Raw genomic sequence first — 20,528 nt, 5'->3', positions numbered from 1 at the left:
GGGTCCTGCATAATACACTCTGTGGAGGACTTTAAATTAAATATGCCATAGGCTGAACTTAATTGCTACCTCTCTTGAGTGCATTAGGGCCGCCTCCCAGTCCGTGGTGTCTAGTTCACCCACTTCATCTTCCAATGTTGCTTTCAGTGTCATCGGGGCATCTGGGATGTTATTAAGGACAGTCATGTATGTCCATGATATCGCCTTCTCAGCTAACTCCCTTGGAGGAGCCTCCACTCTAGTGGTGCATGATCCTGAAGGTCATCTACTACCATCCTTTCTTCCTGCCAGGCATGTTGCAGCTGTAGGTATTTAGAATACTGGGTATTGCATAGATGATATTCCCGCTTTAGGGAGCTAAAGAGGAGTAGTGTACCCTCCTCGATAAGAGTTCCCAGTTTAGAGATGCCAATCATGTCCCACTGCCCAAAGCCCTTCAACTCTCCAAATTCATTTAGGCGTGTTCCTACCCACAGAGGCGTCTCTCGCGACAACCTCTTGTGCCATTTCATTAACCTTTCCACCCATTTCCATACTGCAATGGTCATCTGGGTTGCAGTCCACGAGCTGCCCAACCCCTTACCCCCGTATATGTAGTGTAAGTATGATTGGACCTGGAATTGGGTCCACTCTAGCACATCGGTAGGGTGATTTTGGGCCGGTACCCCCAGTCATTGACAACAATTAAAGTTGATGGCCAATCGTAGGCCCGGATCTTAAGAAGGGAAATACCCCAGTTATACTAATTCCCTGCAGTGCCCTCAGTGCCACGCTAGGATGTCTCCCAGTCCACAGCAACATTCGGGTGTGACTGTCTATTCTAGTAAACATGTCTTCTGGGATCTTATGGTAGTTATTTTGAAGGATACATAGGAGCTTCTGGAGTTTCACCTTCTTGTACTTTGCCGCCTGCCCCAGTATTGTCAACGGCAGTGTCCCCCATCTTGCAACATCCTCATGGAAGTCTGTACTTACCCTACAAATATTGTGATCTAAGCTAGTTCCGTCATTAGAGGTCACGTAAATACCCAAATATTTTAATCCCCGTCTGTATGAATTGAAATAAGCTTTAAATATGCAACTTTCCTGTACAAGTCCAGTCTCTACCCGCGGGTGTTAGAAGGCGACCTCAGAGGAGCCCGGAGGGGGCCCTGACTATCCTGAGACCAACCCTCGAGGTATCGTAGCCAGGCACTGGCGGGAGACTCCTCAGGGGAGGAATCTCGTATCTAGGATCGTACACTTGGCACCACACGACAAAGAGACACCACACCGGGAGTTCTTAAGAACAAATCTTTATCAGATCGGAGTTGTAGGATCTTTATGATCAGCAAGGCAAATATATACAAGTGGAGCGCGGGCTCACAGAGTCTTGGAGGGGGTAGGAGGTAGCGGGACAGTCTTTGGGGATATGGATCAAATGCAGGAGCGTACCCGGCGCTCAGCTCACAATCCTCGAGCTGGGGGATACGCTTGTCATCGTCGGGGTCCGGCGGGACCAAGAGTGTCTGTGGGAGCCGCGAGTCACTCAGCGGGGCTCAAGCACAAGTCGGAGGTCTTACGATCTTTTCGGGGAGCGGCGAGTCACTCAGCAGGGCTCAAGCACAGGTTCGGATGTTTTACGATCTGCAGGGAGCCGCGAGTCACTCAGCAGGGCTCAAGCACAAGTTCGGAGGTCTTACGATCTTCAGGGAGCCGCGAGTCACTCAGCAGGGCTCAGGTGTTTCCAAAGGCGAATCTGCCGGACAGTCCCAGAGCACCCCTTTGTTATAGGATGACCCCTCTTTGATGTCCGGAGTCTGTGCAGGCAGGGGTCTTGTCACCTGGGGGTCGCTTGTCGGGGTTTCCTGCCATTGTCTTTTGATCCTTTCAGGGCCGGGTCGGGAGGAGTCCCAGACACCCAGCAGGCGTGGAGCCAGCCCTCGGGGAGGCCGGCGGGCCGATCGAAACCCACCTTCCCAGGGAAGCTCAGAGGTGCGATGGAAACTGCTCTTCCCTCTCTCATCCCAATGGGAGCGCGATGTCCCCCAGCCGGAGTGGCGCCTCTAGGTCAGGGTCGCGCTGGGGCCGGGCGGGCATCATGGTGCATGAAGTGGACCCGCGGGCCCGGTGTGGCCGAAAGGAGGAAGGCCACGGACGGGGAAGTCCGGGTCGGGTGTGTGTGTGTGTGTTCTGGTGGGAAGGATCGGCTAGGCCGTGGGCTCAGGGGCTGCGTGAGGTGCATGGGTCAGGTTATGTGGTGCGGGGACAGGGATGGCTATGCTATGAGGCGGGGTCTAACACGCGTCCCCCCCAGCTGAAAGCCGGAGAGAACTACCCATCCTCTTGGGGGTTCTCTTCGCTGAGGCGGAAGAACCGGGAGAGGCCATCGGCGTTGGCGTGGTCAGTACCAGGGCGATGTTCCAAGGTGAAATCCATCCCCTGGAGGAAGATTGACCACCGCAGTAGCTTGGGGTTTTCTCCTCGCATCTGCATGAGCCATCGCAAGGGGCGATGGTCCGTTTGGACCTTGAAATAGGTGCCGAACAGGTAAGGGCGTAACTTCTTGAGGGCCCAGACTACGGCGAACACCTCGCGCTCGATGGTGCTCCATCTCTGTTCTCTGGGCAACAGCCTTCGGCTGAGGAAGGCTACGGGCTGGTCTAGGCCTTGGTCATTCACCTGGGACAGGACAGCCCCAATTCCATGCTCGGAGGCGTCCGTTTGTACCACAAACTCCTTGGAGTAGTTGTGAGCCTGAAGGACGGGGGCTGTGCACATGGCCGTTTTTAGGGCATCGAATGCCTCTTGGCAGGCAGGGGTCCACTGCACTTTCTTGGGCTGTTTCTTGGACGTGAGTCCTGTGAGGGGACTGACTAGGCTGCCGTACCCCCGGATGAATCTCCGGTAGTAGCCCGTGAGGCCCAGAAAGGCTCGGACCTCCGTTTGGGTAGTGGGGGTTCCCAGGCTAGGATGGCGTCGATTTTGGGCTGTAGAGGGGTGACCTGGCCACTTCCGACCTGGTGCCCCAGGTAGGTTACCGAACCTTGCCCAATCTGGCACTTGCTGGCTTTCACGGTGAGGCCTGCCTGGCGCAGGGCGGTTAGCACCCTCCGGAGGTGCTGGAGATGCTCACTCCATTCGGAACTAAAAACTGCGATATCGTCTAGATAGGCAGCGCTGAATTTTTCCAGCCCGGCCAGGACTCTATTTACCAGTCGCTGGAAGGTGGCCGGGGCATTTTTCATCCCGAAGGGCATCACGCGAAAGCGATAGTGCCCATCCGGGGTGGAGAAGGCGGACCGCAGCTTGGCTCCTTCTGTGAGCGCAATTTGCCAGTAGCCGCAGGTGAGATCGAAGGTGCTGAGGAACCGAGCAGCCCCGAGTCGGTCAATGAGCTCGTCGGCTCGGGGAATGGGGTGGGCATCGGCTCGGGTGATTTCATTGAGTCCTCGGTAGTCCACGCAGAAGCGGAGTTCTGGGGCGACACCGGGGGCAGCTGCTTTCGGGACCAGGACCACGGGGCTGGCCCAGGGACTGTCTGAGGGTTCGATCACTCCTAAGGTCAACATCTTCGAGACCTCGGCTTGCATGCAGGACCGGACCCGATCAGGGACTCGGTAGGCTCGGTGTTTCACCGGCGGGCTGTCTCCGGTATCCACGTCATGGACACACCAGTCGGTGACTTGGGGGACCAGGGAGAAGAGGTCGTAAAACTGCCCTAGGAGCTGGCGGCAATCCTCACGTTGCTGGGAAGTGAGGGATTGGGAGAGGTTCACTCCCTCTACGGAGCCGTCCTTCTCTTTGGTGCACAGGAGATCAGGGAGGGGATCCGACTCCTCCTCGGCCCCGTCATCAGTGGCCAGCAGGAGGCTCAGCTTCGTCCGCACAAAGTGGGGCTTGAGGCGGTTCACGTGGAGGACCCGGAGGGGGTCCCGTGGTGACTGGACGTCCACCAAGTACGTGACCTGGCTCTTCCGCTCAACCACTTTGAAGGGCCCGGTCCATTTATCCTGGAGGGAGCAGGGTTTCACGGGGGCCATGACCCATACCTGCTGGCCTGGCTGGAACTCGACCAGAGTGGCATTCTGGTCGTACCAGCGCTTCATCTCTTCCTGGCTCGCCTCCAGGTTGGCCTCGGCCATCTCTCGGAATTTCCTAGTCTGGTTTCGGAGGGTCAGGACGTATCGGAACACATCTCGGGGGTGGCCTCGGTGCGCCGCCTCCCACCCTTCCTTGACCAGGCTGAGGGGCCCCCGGACGGGGTGCCCGTAGAGTAACTCAAAGGGGCTGAACCCCAAGGATTTCTGGGGAACGTCCCACTTACGCCGGAGGGGCTCTTCCAGGCCCGCGATCATCCCTTTCAGAGTCCGGTTAAACCGCTCTACCAGGCCGTTTCCTTGGGGGTGGTACGGGGTGGTGAATTTATAGGACACTCCGCATTGTTGCCACAAGGACGTCATGTATCTGGAGATGAAGTTCGCACCGCGATCGCTCACGACCTCGCGGGGAAAACCCATACAGGCAAAGATTCCCATCAACGCCCGGCCCACCACGGGGGCTGTGACGGTGCGCAGGGGTATGGCTTCAGGGTATCGGGTGGCATGATCCACCAGGACGAGGATAAAGCGGTGCCCTTGGGAGGTTGGGGGGTCCAGAGGCCCCACGATGTCGATCCCGACCCGCTCAAAAGGGGTACTGACAACAGGGAAGGGTTGGAGGGGACCCTTGCGCTTTCCTCCGCTCTTCCCACTGGCCTGGCACGTGGGACAGGATTTGCAGTGGGCTTCTACATCTGCTTTCATTCTGGGCCAGTAGAAGTGAGTCACGAGGCGACTGTAGGTTTTGTCCTGGCCCAAGTGGCCTGCGAGGGGAACGTCGTGGGCCAAGCCCAGGAGGAGGTCTCGGAAGCGTAGGGGTACCACCAGCACCCGGGCGGATCCTAGCTCCACCGACTTCTGCTCGCTGTACAAAAGGTCATTCTCCCAATACACCCGGTGCGTTCCAGTTTGGTCGCCCGCGGCCTGTGCCTCTGCCTGTTGCCGGGGCCCGACCAGGGAAGGACAGGTAGCCTGCTCTCGGCAGAACTCCTCTCGGGAGGGGCCCCCCTCATGGCGCCACTTGGCCACTTCTGGCAGATCGCCTAACTCGATGACCTGTGCGGAGTAGGAAGGTGGGGGTTCGTCACTGGCGACGACACTCCTTGTGGGGGGATGTGGGGATCCTCGGCGGGGACCATCCTGTCTTCAGTGGTCGGGGCGTCGTCGACTTCCCCCAGGGGGGTCAGTCGGGCCGCCATGGATCGGGTGGTGGCGCACACCCACTCAGGGAGACCCATGATCCCTAGGTGTGTCTTGCGCTTGACTTGTTTCCAGGGGGAACTTTCCAGGTCGTTCCCCAGGAGACAGTTGACTGGCTGGGAGGTTCTCACTGCGACTTTCAGTTTACCGATCACCCCTCCCCATTCAAAAGGCACCACGGCTAATTACACAGACTTTCCGTATTGTCAGCGGAAATGACCGGGCAAAAGACGTTGGGGAGGACCTGGTCTTCGTTGACCAAATGACTGAGGACACCGGTGATGCTGGCCCCGGTGTCACGAAGGGCTTCTACTTGGTGGCCATTGATCGTTACGAGCTGCCCATATTTCTTCGTGTTGGAGGGCAGGAGGCTTCCAGGGACCATTTCTCTATCTCCTAAGGATACTAGGACCATGGCTGTGGGTTCCCACTCTACGGTCTCCTCAACCTCCTCCCCCAGTGCTACATTGGCTATCTGTCTAGCGGGGGGTGCTGCCTGGGTGATGTGTGGGGCCATGGGGCATTCAGGGTCGTTGGCGTAATTCCCGGGCTTCTGACAACGGAAACAAGTGATGGTCACCCGGTGCCCCCGTCTCAGGGGGGGGCCGGATACAGCTGGTGGGGGTGCCGGGAAAGGCGGAGGTTGGGTTTTCGGGGGACTGGACTGGGACTCTCTCTGCCCTCCCTGGTTTCCCCCCCCCTCTCTGGCGGGGTGGTCCCTGACTGGCTCGGGGGTACTCTCCTACAGGGTCCCGGGAGACCCGGGTGTTGGTCCAGCGATCCGCCTCGACAGCCAGCTTTCTCGGATCTGTGAGCTTGCTGTCGAGCAGATGCTGGCGCAGTTCCACAAAGCAGTTCGCAGCCAGGTGTTCCCACAACATAAGGTCGGTTAGTTCTTCTAGGGTGGTTACCTTGCTGCCCTTGATCCACCCATCGAAGGCGCGGCTGAAGAAGTTTACATACTCCACCCAGGTGGTGCCCGGGATCTTCCTGCAGTCCCGGAACCGTTGGCGGTACATCTCCGGGGTGAGGCCGTACCTTGTGAGGATGGCCTCTTTCATGTGGTCGTAGGAGGTCTGCATGGAGGTTGGTAGGTTGAGCAGGGTGTCTCTCCCCTCGCTCAGGAATCGTCCCCACAACCCGGCCCCCCAATCCTTCTGCGGGACCCGATGGGAGGTCATGGCGACCTCGTAGGCCCTGAACCACTGTTGAATGTCATCGTTTTTGTAATATTCTTTGACCACATCCTTGGGGATGTGGACCCTCTGCTCTGCCGGGGAGGCCGCCTCTCGGTTCCCCGGGGGCCGCGCTTCTTCGCTTTTTGCTTTTAGCTCCATTTCCTTCAAGCTGCGTTCGTGCTCCAGTTGAAGTCTCCTTCCTTCGTGTTCCCGTTGGAGTTTCTTCTCTTCTAGTTCTCCTTGCACCCGCATCTGTTCCACTGCTAGCTTTTTCTCGGCTAATTTCAACTCGCCCTCGATTTTGAGTTTGGCTAATTCGAGTTCGTGATGGCGACTTCTTTCTCTGTCTGCGAGTTCCTCCGGGGATAGGCCCCCGTCTGGTACGAAGCTTCGCACCTGGTTGCTGCTGCGTTCTCCTTGGGAGGGTCCAGCTTCGTCGTGGGGCTCCACCGCTCCTTCTGGGCGGGGGGCTCCAGAATCCACCCAAGCTTTCAGTGCCTTCTGCATATCTTCTTTGGTGTTGAGACCAGTGGTAGCAATTTTGAGTTCTTTGCAGAATTGCTTCAGTTCTCTGTGTGTGTACTCCTCCAGTTGTTCCGCCTGGAACACGGTACTGGTGTCGTTTTCTGTGAGAACCACGGCGTTTCCTTCTGCCATCTTTGTCGGTAGTGCATCAGCCGTTCACGATACGATCTCTAGATTATGGGCCCGAATCCCGTCGCTTGCCACCAATGTTAGAAGGCGACCTCAGAGGAGCCCGGAGGGGGCCCTGACTATCCTGAGACCAACCCTCGAGGTATCGTAGCCGGGCACTGGCGGGAGACTCCTCAGGGGAGGAATCTCGTATCTAGGATCGTACACTTGGCACCACACGACAAAGAGACACCACACCGGGAGTTCTTAAGAACAAATCTTTATCAGATCGGAGTTGTAGGATCTTTATGATCAGCAAGGCAAATATATAGAAGTGGAGCGCGGGCTCACAGAGTCTTGGAGGGGAGTAGGAGGTAGCGGGACAGTCTTTGGGGATATGGATCAAATGCAGGAGCGTACCCGGCGCACAGCTCACAATCCTCGAGCTGGGGGATACGCTTGTCGTCATCGGGGTCCGGCGGGACCAAGAGAGTCTGTGGGAGCCGCGAGTCACTCAGCGGGGCTCAAGCACAAGTCGGAGGTCTTACGATCTTTTTTCGGGGAGCCGCGAGTCACTCAGCAGGGCTCAAGCAGAGGTTCGGATGTTTTACGATCTTCAGGGAGCCACGAGTCACTCAGCAGGGCTCAAGCACAAGTTCGGAGGTCTTACAATCTTCAGGGAGCCGCGAGTCACTCAGCAGGGATCAGGTGTTTCCAAAGGCGAATCTGCCGGACAGTCCCAGAGCACCCCTTGTTATAGGACGACCCCTCTTTGATGTCCGAAGTCTGTGCAGGCAGGGGTCTTGTCACCTGGGGGTCGCTTGTCAGGGTTTCCTGCCATTGTCTTTTGATCCTTTCAGGGCCGGGTCGGGAGGAGTCCCAGACACCCAGCAGGCATGGAGCCAGCCCTCGGGGAGGCCGGCGGGCCGATCGAAACCCACCTTCCCAGGGAAGCTCAGAGGTGCGATGGAAACTGCTCCTCCCTCTCTCATCCCAATGGGAGCGCGATGTCCCCCAGCCGGAGTGGCACCTTTAGGCCAGGGTCGCGCTGGGGTCGGGCGGGCATCATGGTGCATGAAGTGGGCACGCGGGCCCGGTGTGGCCGAAAGGAGGAAGGCCACGGACGGGGAAGTCCGGGTCGGGTGTGTGTGTGTTCTGGTGGGAAGGATCGGCTAGGCCGTGAGCTCGGGGGCTGCGTGAGGTGCATGGGTCAGGTTATGTGGTGCGGGGACAGGGATGGCTATGCTACGAGGCCGGGTCTAACAGCGGGGTAGAGACTGGACTTGTACCGATTAATTCAATAGCCTGCACGTGCCCCATATCTAGCAAATATCTGAAATATGGCAGCGAGTGATACAGTCGGTCTGGATACTGTCCACATACAACTATATTCATTTATCACTCAAGTCCTCCTCCGCTATTCTGAATCCCACTATGTTCAGGTGACTCCTGACCATGATTGCCAAGGGCTGTAGTACTAGGGCAAATAGAAGGAGTGATAGAGGGCACCCCTGCCTCACGACCCTCTGTATGGGATATTCAGCAGATAGCTCACCATCTACTCTGACTCTAGCAACCGGGTTCTTATAGAGTAGGTCAATCCAGGCAATAAAGTTGGTACCAAACCCAAACTTCACCAAGACCTGCCTCTGGAAGGGCCAATGAACAGCATCAAATGCCTTTGGCAGGATTATATGGGGATCTTTCCTATATGGGACCATCTCAAGCCAATTATATAATCAGCGGAGATTGAATCTAGTCAAGTGTTTGGCATAAAGCCCAATGACGCAGAATTGTTCAATAGCTGATCCCTGTTATCAGTCTGTTAGCCAATATGGTGGCTCGTATTTGCATCTCAGTGTTAAGGAAGGATAATGGACGGTAAGAACTGCATTGTGTCGCAGGCCTACCTGGTTTTTGAATCACTACATTAGCGACACTGCGGAGGTACAATGGGAAGACTCCCACTTCTTTAGCTTCACAAAACATCTTAAGTAAGTGTGGGCATAGGATTCCTGCATTCTTTTTAAAAAGTTCATCCTGCGGTTTGTACTTCTGGAGATCGCACCTCTTCCTGTGGAGTTTGCCGTTCATCCCCTGACAAAAAGATATTTCTCTACTTGAGCAGCGTCTGCTAAGGGCCAAGCCTTATGGAAGGCCACATAGTATCTTGCGAACTTGGTGGCAATGTCTTGGATGTAGTAAAGGAGACCCCAACTTCTCCTATGATCTCAGTCACCCTTTTCTCCTCAGCTGCCTTCCTACCCAGCCAGGGCAATAGCTGCCTCACTTAATCCCAGGTGTCGGTCAGACAGTGCTGTTGGGGTAGGATCATCGCTCTGGTTTCTGGCGGCGCCAATGACTGGTGTTCTCTACGTATTATCGCAATCTTTCACAGGATATTGGGATCTGAATGGAATATATGACGTTACACCGCCAGCAAATACCACGCGTTAGGTTACAATGCGGATGTTACATCGTCCGCGTTGTTACCACGCATGGCATTACATCGCAAGTCGTTTCTACGTTTTGCACTAGATGGCGCACTGGATTTAGGAATAGTATAAATTACTATTCCTACTCCAGTTAGTGCAACAGCAGGGAATGTGTTGGACTTAGAATCCAACACATTCCCTGGTGTTGCACGCCATCTAGCGCGTTATGGGTGCATTCTATAATAAAACATGAAGAGAACTGTTCAGTGGAAGGGAGGTCCGCGTTCATTTGTCAGAAAGGCCCCCATGTTAGAGCACTCAACCCCCTTTGGAAAGCCCACAAAGAACAGGTTGTTCCTTCTAGCACTGTTCTCCACATCGTCCACCCGACAGTTGAGGTGTTTTATCACAGCACCAAGCTCTCAGACTTTATTCCGTAGACCATGGGTTGTGTCCTCAACCTACTGGATCCTTGCCTCTGCAACCCTCTTCCATACATTCTGCAGATCCTGTCGTAGCAGAGACACTTCGGATCGTACCTCATGTATCCCTCAAGTGCCTCCCGCAAGGAGTGGATTGCTGATAGCAAGGATGCATTGTCTGGTATGGGGGGGCGTTCTGCTCTGCCTCCATCAGAGGAGTCACTACCTTTGCCTAGCGGTCCATCTTGCCTTGTCTTTGAGGCTTAGAATCTTTATCTTTAGACATATTGACTCTCACTGTAAACCCTCGAAAGAAATCAAGTGGCACGTTCAATTCCGGTGTAGACTCACATTAACCAAGTGTGCGATAACTGTCACTCCCCCGGCCCTGTGGTCCTTTACAGTTGTCGCTGATTGAGGCCAGGAAACAGACGCCCATTTGCGCACCTTAGGTCACGCAGTGCTAGCAACCCCCTGTGGGCCCAAAGGCACCAGAGGGTAACACGTTCCCCCACATCTAATGCAGGCAGGGTATTCCAGACAGTAGTGTTGTAATTGTCAATAGACCGGGGTAGAGGAAAAACCACAAGGCTAGCGGAATCCCACTTAGACAGCACCGGATTTAAGAGTGACTCAATGTAATAATAAGGTGAAAAAATTATTTATTCACCAGGAGTGTGCACTATTGGTTAGCACCCGCCAGCACTATGCCGTTCCAATACTTGGAATATACAAATGACAAAACACAGCACCAAATGCACCACTCAATTCATAGAATACAAATAAGTCCAAGTCTTCAAAGTAGTACGTTTTCCAAAAGGGTTCTTCTTTATTGTTTAATTAAAATGTGAATTTTTTGACAACAGCAAAACAGCCGACGCGTTTCGTCCAACTTTGGACTTCTTCAGGGCTGCAACCAATTTATGTACACAAAAACACAAAAAAAAAAAAATAAGTAACATACATAAAGACAAAAGTACAAATAGCACATACAATACATCTATAAATATTAAAAAACACGTTAAACTGGAGCATATTAATATCAAAAATAGTGACAGGCTCATTTAAGCACATCTTGATGCGGCTAAAAAGGCTACAATGATAAACAACACCAATACAGTAAACAACCGTGTGCATTGAGATAACAGATCAATGTTATAGTGAGACATAGGGGCACTCCTTAACATATGTCACATGCTTAGGATGACCCTAAGTTATCAAAAGGGGAACTAAGCACTGGAGACACAAATAACGGTAAAAGATAAAAATAGTAAGGAGAGACGTCACCCAAGTGAGATAAGGAGAAAGCAGTCAAGTAAAGGGAAACCAGATAGTGATTAAAAAACCAAGAAATAGAAGCAAGACGAAGACAGCGTCTTTAGCAAGACAAATGCTCAATCCGTACCCACCTAAGATCGTAGGTGGAAATATAAGCACATACAGTTCTGATTGGCTCAAATCGAAAGTCTAACACAATCCAGTCGGATATGGTATATCCTTGATATAAGATCACAATCCCTAGAAAGGAGAGAAGGTCACATCAGAGGCCCTATGGGGAAACCAGCAACATTCTCCAAAACAATTGTCGTAACGTGGTCAGAGTGTAAACCTACTTACTGTATAGGAGAGGAGATGAATAATACTAATTAGAATTCGGAAGTTCAGAAACAATGTTCCTAAGCCATCAATGACAGGTCATAGTCGAATGATAAGAGCAAATTTGTCTTATCCTGGGATACCTATGAAGGAAGAGAACATGTTTGAGGCATGTTTCTCACGAAGGATCTGCGTTTTACAGTAAAAAATCCAGAGGCAGAGAGAGTCTAGCCAAATTCCTTAAAAATAGAGAACGTAAACAAAGGTAAAGCGGTGTTTATCAATAGCATCAATGACAGAAATAGCCATGAATTAAGCTTAACCTGCGCAAGGCAAGAAAACAATGCCAGGAATACTGTAAATCCTACGTTTGACACATGAGGGATGTCAAGAAGGTAACGGTTAATAAAGTAAATAAAAAATAACCTCAAAAGCTATCCATAGCATGCTATTACCATTATACACCATGACCCTCCCTACAGGCATGACAGGAAGCTTCTTACCCGATTCAGTATCCAACAGCGAAATGAAAGGCAAACGTCCGCTCCGTCCAGTGATAGCGACAACCACTAGTCAGGAAAAACCTGTTTAAATAGTGTGGGGTATCAGGCTCAGATAGAGAACACCTGTAAACAATTCTCATGTGTCGGGAGTTCAAACCTAAGGTCTGGCGTCAGCCGAAGGAGAGAGGTATCGGGAAGCCGGTCGCCATGTTGGAACAAGGAACAGAGCCTGAAAGACCGTTACCCGTATCAAAACGTAAACGGGAAATTAATAATCACAAGTATGCCGGGACACTCTCATTGTACCTAATATGTTTTCCAGAATGGTTCAGGGTCCCCGGTAAAAAGTGCCAAAATGAGCAAAACTTTGATTCAATGAATATTATATATTAATACAGAAACGAGATGGCTCTCTGAACACGACCATTAAAAGCCGTACATGCCTAAATGTGAATCTAGTTGTTATTTACGGTATCTAATCGTCTTAGAGAATGAATGAAGTTTGTGTGTTTGTCCGGAAAAACAACAGTCTCAACCGACGTATGTCCCAATTTCGCCGCCATCTTTGAAAGGCCAGAGAACAGCTAATATGAATATAGTTGCAAAAACGAAATGCTTTTCACAACACGACCATAATACGCCGTGTATACCCAAGTGAGAACCGGGTTAACCTCTGAAATTACTCATCATCCTAGAGTATATGTAAGGTATACGTGATAGTATGGAAAACAAACAGTTTCCACCAACGTGTATCCCAAGTTAGTCGCCATCTTGTAGTGGTCAGAATACAGATCGCTTCAAAAAAGTTGGAACCAATGTGTATAGCGGCTAGACGCTCCTAATTACAGGAGTAACCAACAGGCATTAACGGTGTTAACAAATCCCAGACAGGTCATAGGGGAAGCACCCCTAAACGTAAATTCATGAATAGCATCAAATAAATAATTGATGCCTCGAAGTGCGTCAAGTGCGCTACCCTAAGGGGGTAACTGCATGGTTCACAAAAACCCACTAATTCATGCCTCAAATGTGTCGAAAACGCTACCCTAGATGTCTGGTGGGTGCCCATATATACGCCAAAGTAAGGGAGGAGAGTATGCTGGATATATCTTAGTAAACAGACATTTACAGAAACGGCAACCAAAGTAGAGAAACACGGTCAGTCCCAGGTAGAGCAGGAGCAAAATATCAGGGAGGCCAATAAAACCAAAAACTCGCTGGTGGAAAGGGGGGAAGAAATCTAGGTATATCCCCAAAGCCGGTCATGTAACCATGCGTCATGTGTCATATGACAAGGGGTGCCCAGAGAAATAAAATGGGGACGGGACGGGAGTACAATTTAAGGAACAGATCATGATTAAAGAGTGAGATGTCATCACATAAATGTGCTAAGCATTATGTCCAACATGGACATCAGTGACGTCATTAAACAGCATATCTAATTCGAATCCAGCTTAAAAAAGCAGAGGTTATCTGGAGAGAAAAACGGTTGGGTGATCTTGTGTATCTCAGAGAAAATAGTGCATTTCGGATTCATTATTGTGACCCATCTCTACGCAACGAAGTCTACAAATCCAGCCTGCTTCATTCCTCCTCAGGTTCTGTTCCCTATTCCCACCCCTAGGGGAGATCCGTGTGTGATCAATCCCAAAAAACCACAGCTCATCCAGACTATGTTGCTGTTCCTGGCAGTGCAATGTTAGAGGGTATCTCAGGTCCCCATTCTTGACTGCCCTCAGATGTTCCTGGATCCTGACTTTTAATTCCCTCTTCGTGCTACCTACATATATCTTGTTGCATGGGCATCCCAGTATATATGTTACGAATTTGGTTCTGCAAGTAATGATGTGTTTGATCGTATGCACTCTACCAGTATTGAATTCGAAGGTGCGGGTTCTGTTTTTACCTATTTTACAGACGGAACACTGGGTGCATGTGAAAAACCCACCCCGACCATCACTCATCCAATTAGGGGCTTTGGGTGACAGAACCAAACTGGGGCAAAGCATGTTTCTTAAACTTTTTCCCCGTCTGTAGGTAACCTTTGGGTATTTGGTGATCTCATTCCTGAGGCCTGGGACCTCCTCAAGTAATCTCCAGTGTTTACGTAGGATGTTATAGATTCTGCTACTGTCCCTGTTGTAACCCGTTACTAAGGCAGTAGGTGAGCTTCTCCCTGTCATGTTTGGTGTTTTCACTGCAAGTGTGCTTTCCCGCTTAATATTCAGTGCCCTTTTTTCAGTTTTCTCCATCAGGCTGGCAGGATAACCCCTTTCCAAGAACCTTTTTTTCGTTTCTGTTAGGTTTTGGACAAATGACTCATGGGTACTACAGACCCTTCTCATTCTCACCATTTCACCGAATGGGATGTTGTTAACCACATGTCGGGGGTGAGCACTGTCATAGTGTAGAACACTGTTGCAGGCTGTAGATTTGCGATGGATGGTACTCTGTATTGTGTTGTTGTTAGCAAAAAATTGAATATCCAAGAAATCAATCCTCTCTTTGTTCCAGTTTATGGTCAGTCGGATATTATACGGAGGTAGAGGATCTGGTAAAGCATCTACAGTGTCTGTAATGTATCAGAGGCCAGAGGATATCTAGTAAGGTGTGAGCACATGCTCCAATCGGGCACTCCCAATTGATTTCCCTATGGCCGCTATAGTATGCAATCCGTAGGCAAAGTGGCCCGCTTGAACTCACCGGCTGCCCCTAGTGTGTAGTGCAGCACGAGCAGCCCCTGGCAGCAATGCCGAGCAGTGCTCCCTCTCTGTAGTCAGCAGGTTGCAGTGCGTGTTTGCTGCATCGTATGTGCTGGCTGTGGGTGTGATATATGTTTATGCCTCACTTTCGCATCAATGTCCAGGACTGTATCATGAGCTCTCTGCACCAGTATGTCCTTATACCCAGAGAGCAATGCCCTCACAGACCCAGTGTGCTATCCGCACCCGTTCGCCCCTCACCCAGAAACAAAGGCCCTCACAGTCTCAGTGTGCTCTCTACATCCGTTCACCCCTCACCCAGAGAGCAATGCCCTTGCAGACCCAGTGTGCTCTCTGCACCAATTAAGGGTCACCCCATTCCAGGAGTAGTGCCCTCATGAGTCCAGTGTGCTTTCTGCATCCATCTGCCCCTCACCCACAGACCAATGCCCTCACAGACACAGTGTGATCTCTATACCTGTCCGCCCCTCACCCAGAGAGCAATGCCCTCACAGACCCAGTGTGCTCTCTACACCAGTCCGCCCCTCACCCAGAGAACAATGCCCTCACAGACCCGGTGTTCTCTCCGCACTTGCCTGCCCCTCACCCAGAGAGCAGTTCCCTCACAGACCCAGTGTGCTCTCTACACCCGTCCCCCCCTCACCCAGAGAACAATGCCCTCACAGACCCGGTGTGCTCTCCGCACGCGCCCGCCCCTCACCCAGAGAGCAATGCCCTCACAGACCCAGTGTGCTCTCTACATCAATTCGCCCCTCACTCAGAGAGCAAAGCCCTCACAGACCCAGTGTGCTCTCTGCACCCTTCCACCCCACCCAAAGATGAATGACCTCACAGACCCAGTGTGCTCTCTGCACCCGTCCCACCCTCACCCAGAGAACAATGCCCTCACAGACCCGGTGTACTCTCCGCACGCGCCCGCCCCTCACCCAGAGAGCAATGCCCTCACAGACCCAGTGTGCTCTCTACATCAATTCGCCCCTCACTCAGAGAGCAAAGCCCTCACAGACCCAGTGTGCTCTCTGCACCCTTCCACCCCACCCAAAGATGAATGACCTCACAGACCCAGTGTGCTCTCTGCACCCGTTCGCCCCTCACCCAGAAACAAAGGCCCTCACAGTCTCAGTGTGCTCTCTACATCCGTTCACCCCTCACCCAGAGAGCAATGCCCTTGCAGACCCAGTGTGCTCTCTGCACCAATTAAGGGTCACCCCATTCCAGGAGTAGTGCCCTCATGAGTCCAGTGTGCTTTCTGCATCCATCTGCCCCTCACCCACAGACCAATGCCCTCACAGACACAGTGTGATCTCTATACCTGTCCGCCCCTCACCCAGAGAGCAATGCCCTCACAGACCCAGTGTGCTCTCTACACCAGTCCGCCCCTCACCCAGAGAACAATGCCCTCACAGACCCGGTGTTCTCTCCGCACTTGCCTGCCCCTCACCCAGAGAGCAGTTCCCTCACAGACCCAGTGTGCTCTCTACACCCGTCCCCCCCTCACCCAGAGAACAATGCCCTCACAGACCCGGTGTGCTCTCCGCACGCGCCCGCCCCTCACCCAGAGAGCAATGCCCTCACAGACCCAGTGTGCTCTCTACATCAATTCGCCCCTCACTCAGAGAGTAAAGCCCTCACAGACCCAGTGTGCTCTCTGCACCCTTCCACCCCACCCAAAGATGAATGACCTCACAGACCCAGTGTGCTCTCTGCACCCGTCCCACCCTCACCCAGAGAACAATGCCCTCACAGACCCGGTGTACTCTCCGCACGCGCCCGCCCCTCACCCAGAGAGCAATGCCCTCACAGACCCAGTGTGCTCTCTACATCAATTCGCCCCTCACTCAGAGAGCAAAGCCCTCACAGACCCAGTGTGCTCTCTGCACCCTTCCACCCCACCCAAAGATGAATGACCTCACAGACCCAGTGTGCTCTCTGCACCGGTTCGTCCCCCACCCAGAGAACAATGCCCTCACAGACCCAATGTTCTTGCTGCACCGTCTACCCCTCACCCAGAGACCAATGTCTTCACAGACCTACTGTGCGCTCTGCACCTGTTCGCCCCTCACCCAGAGACCAATGCCCTCACAGACCTAGTGTGCGCTCTACACCCGTTCGCCCCTCACCCAGAAAGCAATGCACTCACAGACCCAGTGTGCTCTCTGCACCCGTCTGCCCCACCCAAAGACCAATGCCCTCACAGACCTAGTGTGCACTCTGCACCCGTTCGCCCCTCATCCACAGACCAATGCCCTCACAGACCTAGTGTGCGCTCTGCACCCATTTGCCCCTCACCCACAGACCAATGTCCTCATAGACCCAGAGTGCTCTCTGCACCCATTCGCCCCTCACCCAGAGACCAATACCCTCACAGACCTAGTGTGCTCTCTGCAACCATCTGCCCCTCACCCAGAAAGCAATGCCCTCACAGACCCAGTGTGCTCTCTGCACCTGTCCGCTCCACTCACAGACCAATGCCCTCACAGTCCCAGTGTGCTCTCTGCATACCCCCACCCTTCAGCCAGAGAGCAATGCCCTCACAGACCCAGTGTGTTCTTTGCACCCATCTGCCCCTTACCCACAGACCAATACCATCACAGACCCATATGCTCGCTGCACCAGTCGAGGGTCACCCACATTCCATAAGCAGTGCCCTGCCGAGCCCAATGAGCAGTGCACATGCTGCCCCCCACCCTCACTGCACCCCAAGCTTACTTCATGCCCTGCTGGAAGACCGAGTTCCTCCGTGTTTTGCATATGATGACGTCAGCCCACTGCACCACTACGATGCTGACGAAGAACGCTGTGTGGCATGTGAACTCCACCACCTTCCTCTGCTCGTAGGTCTGTAAGACAAGGCCACAGGTCTGTGAGTGCACCGCAATCCTATATTACCAATAGGACCAACACATCTGCAAAATACTTCATTTATGCATAGGCTTGCCGATAAAAGTACTGGGACACAGCAGTCCTTCGTAACCCCAGGTATTAAAATACTGGGACACATTTTAGTTATGCATAACCCATGGTATTACAGTCATGCATAACCCCAAGTATTAAAGTACTGAGACACATTTCAGTCATGCATAACCCCAGGTATTCTAGACCTGGGACACATTACAGTCATGCTAACCCCAGGTACTAAAGTACTGCGACGCATTTCAGTCATGCATAACCCCAGCCACTAAAGTACTGGCACACATTTCAGTCATGCGTAACCCCATGTATTAAAGTACTGGGACACATTTCAATCATGTGTTATGTTAGAAGAAAAATGTCTTAGCGGTGTTGTTTATATATTGTTCTGCATAAGTTAGCATTTGCTGCACCATTTTATGTTTTGCTGCCATTTTGACCCATGAGCGAAACTAATCTCTCTCTGCCTCTGCAAGAAGCAGCTTTGGTAATTTTCCTTTTCTCCAAGGTTGGCTCCTGCTGTACTAATGAATACATTGTTCTTATTGATGCATACCTTTCCCACTAGATAGATGCCTGCTCCCACTAGTCCAGCTATAGGCACAGGCAGAACGACCTCAGCATAGAGATAGTGTGTGCCCAATTTCAGGATCGAAACTTATCCTTTTGTACCTCCTTTGTGTAGCTACCTCCATCTGAAAATGTCCAGTCTGGGCGTGCCTTCATTGGTTCTGAATCGTACATAATGTATCACCATGTTTTCTGATGTCAGTCCCTCTGCAGCAATCCACAGGGAATGGGCAGACTGGGCTCCGCTCGAGTGTACCTGAATAAATATACTTGGTTTGTATTTTTTAATGGAAGGCTGAGAGGAGGTCGCAGATGCCCCGGGTGGTCCTAATCGGGTCACTTCCTTCAGTTGTCGCCCGAACAGGGACCCCATCGGGCGAGTGGCCCATCCCCTCCCGAGGATGGGGAGGAGGTCGAAGCCGCTGTTGGGTTGGACAGACGGATCAGGGATCCCTGCACGAGAGAGTTCCTGAACTCGCAGCTGCCCCTTCTGTTCCGCCAGACGGTGCCTTGCCCAGCAGTCATCCTGACTGGGGTCTTGCACAGTGAAACCCTTGGATATGACTGTTTGGTCCGAAGAGTAGGCAGTGGAGAATAAACCTGTGACCTGTGTACATCAGGTGAGTTTGTTTTGGTTCTTTGTGGATATGGTACCATTTTGGTTTGTATTTGGCATGGTCTGAGGACCGATTTTGGTACAAAGTGTTTGTGAACACTTTGCCAGGCAGAATAACAAATTTGGCTTACTTTTGAAAATGCCTGGATTTTGTAGGTTTTTGGTTTCTTGTTGTTGTTGCTCTGCAGATGCTAGATTGGAAGAAACTCAGCCAGCACCTCCGGAAGGCACTTCAAACTTTGATATGTATGTGAAGCATGGCCTTGGCCCTATTATGTTTAGTACGCTATGGCACAAATATACAAGGGACAATGCCGAGTTGCAGTGGCCTTTGACAGCCACTTTTGATGAACAAAAATTTTTATTTTTTGATGGAGAAGTTGTTTTCAAAAAGAAGTAGACAGTCTATGTTTGATTCTCTTCGAACGTGGCAAAAGGAGGCTAAACAGAGACAAATGAATGCAAAGAAAGAGGCCCAGAAGGGGAGAATGCAAACATTGACTCAGAAAGCTGTTGCACACGATAGAGAGAAACAAGAGGTAGGATTTGAACATGAAGATAGGAGGTTTCAATTGAATGTTGATAAATCTTGTGTGACCCAAGAAGAAAAATTAAACATTTATAAAACAATTCTTAGATACTCGACCCCCACCCCATATGCCCCCCAGAGGATATATCCCGCTCTTCCCTCACAGGCTCAGCTACCCGGTTCTTCTGTCTCTGCTTCTGTTACTGTTGATCGGACTACCTTAGCCGTGGCACCTCCTGCATTTTCTTTGCCTTCGCCGTCTGCGGCGACTATGACTGTTAGTACTCCTGCAACACCTATTGCTTCGGCGTCTCTTTCCCCAGCTCTTACACCTGCAACGCAGCCGGCAGCGACGTTAGTGCCTGCTACTCTGTTGGTACTCCCACTGTGTGCTTCCATCCCCCGACATTACTGAGTAGTGGGACACCAGTAAGTGAATTTGAGGATAGAGACTGGACAAAATATAAGGAATGTATGGGGCGGATGGTAGTCCGATCTGATGTGGGAGATGACAAAAAAAGGGTAGCAGCTAATCAGGCTGCCCAGTGTGCACAGAATCCCACTTATGGTGTGGAAGACATGTGGAGTGTGAGGAAAGATTAAGAGCCTTTTGTACAACAGCATGCCCTTAAGCTACTTTGATCGGTCTTTGGGTGCAGTGTTTCAATGATACAGCACCGCAAATTTTATATGAAATTAAGGATCATGTATATGTTACTGATATGGTGCTTGGTCAAGTTTTTGGTAATCTTGCGATGGTGGTTGCTTATCGGGGTAGACTGCTTGAGAAAAGCCCCACCCCGGTATCCAAGTTTCTGATGCGGGAGGTTCATCCTATCCATCATCCAGAAATACCAGAGCTAAGGGATCAACATAATGTTGTTACTAGACCAGGGGCAGCGGCCCGTTTCCAAAAACAATGGGTTTATATCCCGTGGAAAAGGAGTGAAGTCTTGTCTCTTAAGACTCAGTTACCTGATCCTAGGAAGAATCCGACTGCTTATTATAAAGAATTGACCAAAGCTGCCTCTTCTACAGTGCCGACACTTGCTGATATTGAAATGTTCTTTGGCTTATTAGTTCTGGTGGATATTTGGCGACAAGTGCACACACAGGATCATGCTGCGGAATTGT

General features: G+C 51.8%; 1 protein-coding gene across 1 annotated transcript in view; it reads right to left on the bottom strand.

Moving 5' to 3' along the window:
* ATP1A3 (ATPase Na+/K+ transporting subunit alpha 3) overlaps window positions 1–20,528 on the bottom strand; it is a 410,340-nt gene that overhangs the window by 25,964 nt on the left and 363,848 nt on the right. Inside the window, 1 exon segment of the mRNA XM_085615596.1 lies at window positions 17,479–17,609. Coding sequence (XP_085471722.1) covers window positions 17,479–17,609 — 131 coding nt within the window.

Source organism: Triturus cristatus, chromosome 7 (assembly GCF_964204655.1).
Source record: "Triturus cristatus chromosome 7, aTriCri1.1, whole genome shotgun sequence".
NCBI lineage: Eukaryota > Metazoa > Chordata > Amphibia > Caudata > Salamandridae > Triturus > Triturus cristatus.
The sequence above is the reverse complement of the archived record's forward strand: the minus strand, read 5'-3'. Positions and strand labels throughout refer to the sequence as shown.